Source organism: Pygoscelis adeliae, unplaced genomic scaffold, assembly GCF_000699105.1.
Source record: "Pygoscelis adeliae isolate BGI_AS28 unplaced genomic scaffold, ASM69910v1 Scaffold42, whole genome shotgun sequence".
In the NCBI taxonomy this organism is placed as follows: Eukaryota; Metazoa; Chordata; class Aves; order Sphenisciformes; family Spheniscidae; genus Pygoscelis; species Pygoscelis adeliae.
In genome coordinates this window covers 4,300,504-4,311,604 of record NW_008824283.1, presented here as the reverse complement: position 1 = coordinate 4,311,604, position 11,101 = coordinate 4,300,504, and the positions used below count along the sequence as shown (strand labels likewise).

General features: G+C 36.5%; 1 protein-coding gene across 1 annotated transcript in view; it reads right to left on the bottom strand.

Annotated features, from left to right (window-relative positions):
• Positions 1–222: 222 nt before the first annotated feature.
• The window catches only part of MAT2B (methionine adenosyltransferase II, beta), a 15,293-nt gene continuing 4,414 nt past the window's right edge, over positions 223–11,101 (bottom strand). The window contains exons 4-9 of the mRNA XM_009318572.1: positions 8,973–9,167; positions 7,932–8,046; positions 7,484–7,636; positions 4,448–4,641; positions 3,378–3,491; positions 223–2,308 (exon numbers count right to left, since the gene is read on the bottom strand). Coding sequence (XP_009316847.1) covers positions 2,138–2,308; positions 3,378–3,491; positions 4,448–4,641; positions 7,484–7,636; positions 7,932–8,046; positions 8,973–9,167 — 942 coding nt within the window. The 3' untranslated portion in view covers positions 223–2,137. The remainder of the gene's footprint in view (positions 2,309–3,377; positions 3,492–4,447; positions 4,642–7,483; positions 7,637–7,931; positions 8,047–8,972; positions 9,168–11,101) is intronic.

Below are 11,101 nucleotides of genomic sequence, written 5' to 3'. Positions count from 1 at the left end.
CAATTTGAGAACAGTTTAACAAAAATCAGCAATAAATCCAGAATGGCATATACTGCCTTCCAAATATTAATGTTTTTCCCCATATTTTTTAAATGAAAATGAAATAAAAAGAGAGCCACTTAGAGAATTATTTAGCTACTTGATTTTAATAAAATACTGTCACTTCTGATTACGTATGCCATGGGGGGGGGGGGGGGGGGGGGAACAAAACCCACACACAGTGGAACAGCAAATCTATTGCCCGCCTCAGTGTTCCTTAAAATTTTTCTTCTTGTGGCTTTTATTATCCCCATCCCCAATTTTTCATATCAGTTTTCAATTTACTGTGATTTTTTTTTTTAAAATATGGTGTCAAATTTAATAAAAAACTTAGCTGCCTGCAAGTGGAGGGGATGTACTCGGAATCTTCCTGATCAAGTACTGAGGCACAGGATGTTTCAGACTCATATTTTCAAAACCTTCTGTACCTTTTTTTGTGTGTACTTTTATCACATCCCCAAAGCAGCGGCACATTGACAGAGAAACACTGATCCAACCTAATCTAACTCTGGAAATAGTTCATTGAATTTGGGGGGGGAGGGGGGGGAATCATTGAAAGGGCACATAGATTTCAAGAGGAATTGCAAATATTTATGATTCAGATAAACAAATCCTGATGGTAAAGAAAGAATCAACAACTGTTTCTCATGCTGGCAATACATATTTATTGTCATTTTGGAGATAGGTTACCATGTGTATATCAGGACTTCAGACTAAAAAAATCGGGATTATGGACTCTTAGCAGATGCCAGTTGGAAATTAAATGACTGAATGTAAAGCTGACCTTTAGAAGATCTTCAGGTCTCTTTTTGTATGTGTCCCACCCTTTTTTTTTTTTTTTTTTTTTAATTAAAAGCTGAACATCTTCCCCTCCCACTTCATTTCAACCTCAGAAAAATAAATGATCATCCAAATGCAGCTTTTCCTAGTTTTACTAATGATCTGCTGGCAATCTCACAACATTTACATTGTTGATTCTACAACTTCAGAAGGAAGCTAACCTTTACAAACCATGTTCTTCCTCCACTTTACCTGGCTACTGAGTCCAACATTAAGGACTAGACTACAGCAGATTAAAGATTTGCTTATATTAGACTACTGCAGTTACATTATTATGGTGCAAACCTTCAACACAGGCGCTTTGCTGTTCTAAAACAAGCTACATCAGTGCAAGATCTGAGAGTCCGTGCAAAAGAAGCTGCAGTGCTATAAATTCTTGAAATACCTTTCCTCTCTCTCTCACATGTATTGACTAACAAATATCTTCCTCCCACTAATTTCACCAATCCCAAATACTACCCAAAAGAAAGATGAAGATATTTCATGCTTTTATACAAAAAACAACCAACCCCCACGGAAGAAAAAAAAAAAATCCTCCAACTCCAATTCCCCCACCCAAAAAAAACCCAGGTCAAAACTATTTGTTCCCCACCCTCTTCTAGCTTTTGTGTCACCATTAAAATAAATGCATACAACTTACTGTACAAATATGAAGCTGCAAGCATCCAACTTCCAGAACATACTGAAAATATTTCAAGCATAAAAAGTACACTTGATAATTGCAAAAATAAAGTTTCACTTTTTTTAAAAAACATTTTGATCAGAGCTCGAGCAAAACATTTAACAATTCCTACTTCAGTTTAACTTCATAAGAACACCACCTTCAGAAGTTAAAGACAAAAAACTCAGATTTTTGGTGATAAAGGAACTGACCATGTCTTTTAATGAAGAGAAATGGTATATACAACAATGGCACAGACCTTAAAGCATCAACAACATATTTCAGCCAGAAGTAAGTCTACAAGTGATCTGAGTCATTCTTAGCATCAAATGGTACTGATTACTAAGAACCATAATCTGCTAGGAATAGACATTAAGTTAGACTGGTACGAATGGAAGGAAAGATCCATGACATCAAATAGGCTCAGCTGTTGCCACTGAACTTTTTTTAGGCTAACAGTTTCACTAGTGCAAGACCATATGTTTACCTGATTAAATGAAAACTCAGAAATGTCACAATTTAAGAACACTCATACAAAACTATTTTCTTCTTTTAAAAAAGTGCCACATACCATACTTTTACTAAAAAAGTTAGAAACTAATGGAAGACTGTCTGCCTCCATCTCTTGTCAACAAGGAAAGGCCAAAGTGATTCTTTGATCCCAGCTCGAAATGGTGTTCTCTGACCTATCCCCAGCATCTCCAACTTGGAGCAGTCCAGCTGAGCATTCCTTGGACGAAGGGCACCCACAACGGGACAATCAGTAATCTAAAAAATAAACAGAAAAAAACCCAACACACCAACAAGTAATCAGAAATGACAGAAAAATACTTACTCTTATATATGCTCATTCAGAAGTTTTCCGTCATAGCTTTCTATATAGGTAACATCGCCCTCCTCCCTTCCAACTATTTTGTGGGGCTTTTTTGGCTTGGGGTTGGTTTTTGTTTGTTTGCTTATTTTATGGTTAACTTCTTTTCAACATAAGAGATGTCAGGCAGAGTGACGTGAAGTGTCTTAAGTTAAATTCTTCTCACTCAACTACTGCTCACCATTTATGCTTTTCTACGTTTTATTCCTATTTTCACCCTATGACTATAATCACAAGGTAAAAAATGCTCTAAAAAACATTGACAGAACCATGTCTTGATTGATACACTTGAAGAGAAATAGATTTGGGCAGAAAAAATTCAGACTAACTTAGTGTTCTCCATTCTTTTTCTCTCCATCTTCCAAGCCACATTTCAGTTCCAGCCTTTCCTAATTCAGAATCCTTGGAATTTATTTATAAATCTTATTTACATGTTATATTCTCACAACATTATCAGTATATCTTTAAGAGTAGTCTTACTTTTAAGTGTCAATAGAACTGCAGGACAGGTGTTCTAAGCAAAGCAAAAATGATGTAAAGTTCTTAAGTGCATGTATTCAGAAATAAATCTGGACATGGAAAAGTTCTTACAGATTCCTACCTTCAAGTTAATGTTCTGTCAATCTGTAAGCTTTTTTAAGGACAAAAATACAACAACAAAAAAACATGGTTCCCCTTACTCATGACTAAGGGGAACCATTCTGCAGAAATACCATTACGCTACAGACTGCGGAACTGGTTACTGACTGACTGGGTAATTTTCATAATTCAGCAGGTCAAAGCAGCTGTTGTTTTCCTGAGTTAGATACCAGACAGCATCCTCAGCAATAGATCTGCTGTGCTAGACATACTCACACAGATCATCCTGAAGAGGAAGCTTACTTGTATAGCTAGCATGAGACCTACTGCTTGAAACGATAGAGCACATCCATCTTTCTGTATGTCTGTTGAACACACATGACTTACTGGTCTCAAGTGGCTGCTGGGAAGGTTGAAAGCATCTGCAATTGCACACGCCATTTCATACTTAGTCATCTGTTCATTGCCAGACCAGTGAAACGTTCCTTTTACTGATGGGTCCTACAGAAGAAACAGGAAGCACAGGTGAAAAAAAGCAGCTAGCTAGCCCTCAGACTAATTCCTATGCAAGAACTGAGCAGAATAATCTTCCAGCAAGATCCTATCCTGAAAGACATGTTACAGCACCTCAATGATGTTCTGGAAATGTCTCGCACATTTTCAGAGAACTCTTGACCAGGGATTGAGACTGAAAAATGGTGTTACATATATCTGACCTGACTTTTCACAAACAGCTTATATTCTGTAGAATTAACAGGAGGGAACGGAGCAAGCCAACCAACCAAGGTCAAATAGCTGGTGAGGAGAAACTCTATACTATTCACTTTCTCAAAAACAAATGCAAAAGGCACCAGACACATTCTGAATGTTAAACTACAAACCACGTACAAGTCCTAATAAACTGATTGCACCATGTCCACTGTATGTGCATGGTCCATTTTTTTCAGTTATATGTACGAAAAATAAAGGTGGTTGGTTGGTTTTGTTACCTTGCAAAGGTGATAATCTGAAGGTGCTGTGGTGAATAAACACACAATAAAGTATTTCAGTCCAGTGGCTTTTTTTTGCCACCTCAGTGTTCTTAATAAAATAAACAAGGGCATCTTTGAGAACTACATTCAACCACCATGGGGTTTTTTTTAGTCGAAAATGCAAATTGTAAAAGGCATATTAGAGTAAGTTAGGTATTTGCATTTCTCTCCTGTATACTAGAAGACACGTGACAATTTTCAGAAGGATCCGTCCCATCACTTCACTTACTTTTGTTTCAAATATCAGAATATCCACACAGTCATGTAAAGATGCTGTAGTATTACAGCTAGTTCTTTCCTCCCTCCCAGTGTTCCAGAAATGCAAAGAATAATACAGATTATATGCAGTTCTCAGTTGTTCAGAAACAAAGCCAAGAACTCGAACTGTTTTTCACCTTGAAGAAGCTTCTTTCTTTAAATTCTTACCAGCATTCTCTTCTCTGCTAGTTGTCTGCAAACAGTTGCTACATCCTTGACGTTAGTAGGAAATCTTTGTTGCCAGTGGTCCATGTTGGCAGATTTATTACTGAACTGCACTTTATCAAACATAACAGTCACAGCACTTTCCTCCAGTCTTTCTACCTCTCCATACAAGACAGGAATCCTAAGTACAGCAGCATCTGAAAGAGAATATTTTAACAAGTATTAACCTTGTTATGAATAGGTATGAATGCTGTAGCATAACCTGAAAAGTGTTTTGGAAGTGTTAAGAAATACGTTGGTGATATTAAGCATCTAGAAATCACAAAAAAAACGCAATTTTTATGTTTGCCCTCAGAATATCATTTGAATTTCTATCAATTAAAACAGTTTATAAACACTAAGTTTATAGAAACTTATTTTCATTTATGCTACTGATTTCTATAAAGTTAACAAGCTGTCATTTACACTGCAAGAGAAAAAAGAAGGCCTGTTTGGGTTAGAACAAAAATTAAAAAATTAAAAAAAAAAACCAAAAAAAAACAACCAAAACCCAACTGCACTATGGAGTTACTCCAGCACTCCCCATCCTCCCTGGGTAAGAGCAAGAACAAAAATTCCCACCAATCACAAATCACCATATTGAGGCATCAGTTACAAAGATTTTTTGCCCAGCATGCAGAAGCCTCCTGCATAAAGGGGGATGTTATTTACCAGAAAAAAAGACATGAACATTGGAATGAATAAAAAGCTTGACAAATAAGGAATAGGTTCACAGAATACAGTAGTAAACAATATCAGATTTCAAGATTGCGATTTGAGAAGTTAACAGTAAACAAGTGCAAAGAGAAGGATATTTTATGATGGAATATATCGTACTAGCTTATCTCAGTCATGAAGACTCAAAAGGCCTCTTTGAGAGGAAATCCAAGAAGGCTATAACAAAGTCATTAAAAGTAATAGATATTTTTACTTAAAGGAAAAAAAAACAAAATCAGTCCTGAAATTAGAAGTGGAAGTCACCACAACATTGCAATTCTTAAAGATTTGTAGGAAAATGCAATAGCTATTAGAAAGACAAAAAGAAAAAGCTAACACAAAAATTATTCTCACAGAAAAATAAATGGAAAGAAGTACTTACACAAGAAAAACAAATACAATAAAAACCCCAGCATGACGCTGATTTCCTGCTGCTCTAAAAACAGTTATTTGGTCACTCAGCAAATACGTTCTTCCTCTCTTTAAATACTGCCTGAAATATCTCCCTTTTAATATCTTTAGAAGTATTCATTATTTGAGAAAAAGACTGCCTTCCTTTTTTTCTGAGAGAGCTATCTGAGACTTGGAGAGCATTACCTGAAGACCTACTGCAACTTTTTCATTTTATAAACACAAGTACTAAATATAACGTGTATCCTCTCCCAACCAAAGTAAAATACATTTTAAAAAAATATGCAAAACACCAAATTATTAGTGGAGATTCTTGCATTATACAACAGAAACGGGCAGGGAAGTTCTTCACACAACTACAGACATTTGATAGACTGAATTCTACCTATACAATATTAGCAAATTAGCAGTTGGAAGACTAATACGTGTAAAATATTTATATTTGTATGAAACAACAGAATTGACATTTTCAACCATCTTACTCAGCACCATGTCGAAATTCCTTCTGCTAATAATACCACTGCTGCAACCCACTCCTGCCTGACAGATCATGCTCAAAAAGGTTATGAAATAAAACTCAAGCGTTCAGTTGGGGGAAGGATCTAGCAAGATACCCACACGTACTTGAATTTGGTGCAGTCTTATCTTCATTACCAGACTAGAAGAGGGAGCAAATAGCATCACAGTCAAATTCAGAGATAATACTTAAGAAGGAGGTGGAGTGAATAACTTTTTATTTAAATTGATTTTTACTTAGTAAGACTTGTCCTACCAAAGTATTTTTTAGAAAGGCTATTTCTTACTAGTAATGACAAACCTGTATTAAGGCAAATTGGGAGTCTGAGGCCTATCATTTTCAAATACAGTATATATTTACTTACTGAAATACCATCACACTAATTTATCAATTGTTCAGTTCTCTGGTTATGCAGAGCAGAATCACAGTGTGAGTATCATACTGACATGACAGAAGCCTCTTCCGCAAGTGCACTGAGATTATTTTCTTCAAATTCTTTGAGCAAATAGAAGTGCTTCTTTCCTCATAATCTGTGAATGGAAACTGACAGCATACTAACTAGAGACAACCAAATCTCTCTTTTGTACAAGAAATAAGTTTTAAATGCAAGGGGAACGTGTTCAGTCCCAAGCTTTTTTCCTTTATTAAGTAGAATTTTTTAAATTATGTTTGTATATTTTGAATACCGGTTTTCATTAAGAAAAGATTTAAGTAAAAAATTAAAAAAAAAAAAAATCAGTTGCTTAAAACCAGAACTATGTTACTAACCCTTTAGAAAGTGTTACAAGCAGGAATCTGATGTGTGTGGTAAGCTAGGTGGGTAAAAATAAAACGGATGGCCTGATGGCTTATGTAATGAGAGCAAAACAGGAGATCAGCAAGAAAACCAAGAGAATAACAACAAAAGCCTACGTTGACTTTATCTGCATTATTATTTAATCACCGGTCTGTTTCTCCCTTTAAGTAAACATACATTTAGAACAATTGCAATGCATCCCCCTAAATAACAGCAGCTGTATATTAAGTGTGGCAAAGCTTGTGCCATTACAATATATTAATAATGTATTTTATCTTTCCTTAGGAATAGTTGATGCACAGTAGACAAAGGCTTGTGGATGTCCATCAGCAGAGACTAGTAACACAAAGATTGGAACAAGTAAGAAATAAAGCTTCAGTCAACCTATAAACAGTAGGAATCATTTATGAGCAAGGAGACTGCCTCCTGATCACATTCTTTTCTAATTCTCGTTTCCATGGTTTTGCAACTTTACCACTGACTTATGAGCCTATTAAGCTAAGATACAACTAAGTAAAAACAGAAAGCCTCTATTAAAAATGGGTGAGTGTATTCTTACCTTCATTATTTTCCAGGACTGCCTTTTCACCCTCCAGTTTGGTTTTACCATATAAATTCAGGGGATTTGGTACATCCGTCTCCTTATAAGGAGGGCTTGTTCCATCAAATACATAATCTGTACTAATGTAGATCAGAAACGCTCCAACTCCAGCTAGGAAGAAAATATTTATGCATAGTCTATTTTAATTCATGCCTTGTTTGAAATCCAATAAACCTTTTAAACAAATCTCCAAAGACCTTGTCTTCTAGCCCCATTCGTTCCCCTGCTTTGCCTGTTCACTGATCCTTCACGCAGACATGCATGCTACCCTTACAGAAAATGGACTGACTGCACACTGATCACAGAAATGACATTCAGCTCTGAGTCATTTATCTGTATTTATGTTCCTGTATAAATAAATGCAGTATTTTACCAAGAAACCAAATCCATTAGATGGTCTCCTTACCTGCCTCTTTTGCTAAGTTCCCTGAAGCAGCCACATTGAGCTGAGAAGCAGCATCTGGTTGACTTTCTACAACATCTGGCCTTCTCTCAGCAGCACAATGCACTATAACATGAGGCTGGAAATTAAAGACTAATTTTAAACAACAAACATTCTCAAGAGATTGCAGTTGCACCCTAACTCTAGTGATGAACTCCCTCAGGCAAAAAGGCATTTCACCAAGTTGTGAGAAGTAATAAAAGTAGTAGTAGTAGTATTTTTAATCGTGGCATTCTGAGGAGCAGGTTTTCCTTAGGAAGTAAAATAGAACCATGCTGCTTCAAGATTTCATATTAGAATACCAAAAAACCTGAGCATTAATTTTGCAATTATGATCTTCAGCAGCTTCGATTTTACAGCAAGATAGAAGTTGTTGGGTTTTCTTCTTTTTAACTCAGTATAATAATATAATATAATATATATATCACACACACACATTGGTACTTAAAAGAAAAAAACATTAGCCAAACTATTTTTAGATAAGCCATTTACACATGGCTTATTTGACATATGCAGACTATTAACAAGATATTTAAAGCCACTTTATAGAATGGCACCCTGCATCAAGTATTTCAGGTTTTATATATTCCCCTCGCAAATCAGATTGAAAAAACAGCAAACTTCTTACTGCACTGCATGCTAGACATGCAGTTACTGCTGTTGTATTCAAGTATTCTTCAGCTTTGAAAGAACCACTTCATATTACTATGTCAATAACTCACATTTATCTTTTTCTTTCAACTGTCAGTGCGAGCGTGCTGACATGTACATCTGTTACCTGCAGTCTGCCTATGGTGATGATAGCAGAGTTCAGAACTATCTGTATCCAGAGAGCAAACCTACGCTCTGGATGTGGCAGAGAAGGCAGCCATATAGCTTTTCAGAGCTCTGCCAAAGCATTAGCCCCACTAAAGCCACATGAACTCAGTATCAGAACAGCACCGTCAGCTGATCACTAGATGTATAAAGTACCCTATCCATCTACTTCAGACTCCAGAAACTTACCTGAAAATCATGGATAATGTCATGAACTGCAATAGAGTCCAGAAGATTAATCTGTTCAAATCTGGGCTGAGCTCTCCTGTATCCACAGCCAACTGCATTCCAATTATTTTCATTGAATTCTTTAAACACAGCTCTGCCAAGAAGTCCCGTAGCCCCAGTAATCAAAACTCGCCTACTGGGAATATCAACATCTTCCTAGGGAAACGAGAACAGGAAAAGTTTTCTTTATACTGTTGTTTATTGCTGTTTTTTCTTAAGAAGTATGCTAGGCTACGGTCAGTGCTACTGTATTAGCTTTCCTTGCCACATGAGCGTTTTGGGGTGTCTCACGGAACACAAACATCTGGGAGCACCAATACTGTACCTAGTCAAGTATGTCCACATATTTTTGAAGATACTGAAAACAAAACTTAAATGGGAAATTCATTTACTTCTACAACAAGAGGAGAAAACAAACCAAACCACTAATGAAGACGGAATTTTAAGTTCACTCAAAATCTGATAATTTTGTGCAATTCGAAATGAGGGAAATAACTTCTTTTGAAAATGGACCCAAAATATTTAAGATTTAGGGTCCACATCCTGCAACAAATAATTTTGGATAGACTGTGCCTGTTAGAGGCTGCAGCAATACATTACAACGCACTGTGGCCCTGTCTACAATGGTTGTGAGAATTGAAGGCTTGAATTTTATTATTAAATAGAACAGTAATTCATCATTATTCAACACAATAGTCTCATAGTAAGTAAAACCAAGATACAGCTCTCTCTTCTCAGTTTTACAAAACGCATCTGAAAGCCAGTTGATAATTTAAACTCTCAATCTATACAACATACTAAAGCTTTACGTCAGCTACCACACATTTCAGTACTTGAGACAGTTGTGTACATCAGTTCATGCAAAGTTCATTCCTCTCCACCACTCACTAGACCATCAAGTTTTCAAGACAGCAAATATAAGATTCATGTCTGTCTGTGCAATCTTTACTTTCCTTTCATGCTTCCCTTCTGCACGTATAATGGAACAAGAGCCTGCTAAAAACAAAAATAAAAGCATATGCTTACATGCCAGCACAGAACAGAACTTCAGATGTGCAGACTCCATAAATCTTGGGTTTCCTGACCACTTTATACGCAAGGACAACTTGTGATAATTGATTATAATTTTGGAAATGCTCTCTACTACGCAATTCAAATAGCCCAGTCACTTCTTACATTTTCAGCATTCTAACAGACTACTAGTTTTTGATTGCAGCACAGGAAGCAACAGAAGTCGCTTCCAAATTACTGTCTGTCTTTCCCCCTTGAAGTTAAAAAGCTTTTGTTCCATAAGGGCATATGCAGAGGTTCATTATGGAAACAGCCTATCCCACAACAATTGCTTGAAGTTCCCAGCACGCTGCATGCGTCTTCCTCAACTCTAAATCTTCAGGCAAGGGTGACTTATTCCCATCAGTACTGGCTCAAAACTAGTAATTTATACCTGGACGGTTTCCTGAAAATGACAAACTACAGCAAGTGATGTTTTAAAAAGTTACCTTTATCTTTACAGTCAATTTGAGCTCAGAACACGTTTGTTGACAATTTTTTAAGGCTGCCCACATTTCTATGAAAAGCATAAGCAAGAACATGCAAGTATCGTTTTCTTTTTTTGTTACGTAGTTTTTATCTTCACAAACTCTGGATAGAGCACCATAGGACACGTTATCAGCACTCCTGTAGCCAGAGGGTACCCGCTAATAAACATCAAAGACTTGCTGCAGAAAAGAGTTGAAAGGTTCTCTAAAAACTTCACAGAAAATCTTTAGAAAGTGACCAACGCAAAAACGTGTCATTTGTAAAATCTGACGTTTTTAAACGTCATTCATCTAAGTTTGTTTATTCTACGCATCATAAAGAGGATGTTACATTAGCAGCACAGCTTGAACGGAACACGGTCACAACTTTTACCAAGTACAGTTTGCATCCTGTTGCTCTTGTCTGCAAGACATTGATTTTAGTCACCTGTTTCTGAGAAACCAAGGTAAACGATAGATGTTTCCCATAAGTTCAACACAAAGCGCCTACCAGTTCAAACGTATTTCACCTTGCCAGAAGTTGAACGTTCTGGTAATACAAAACCTGCAGAG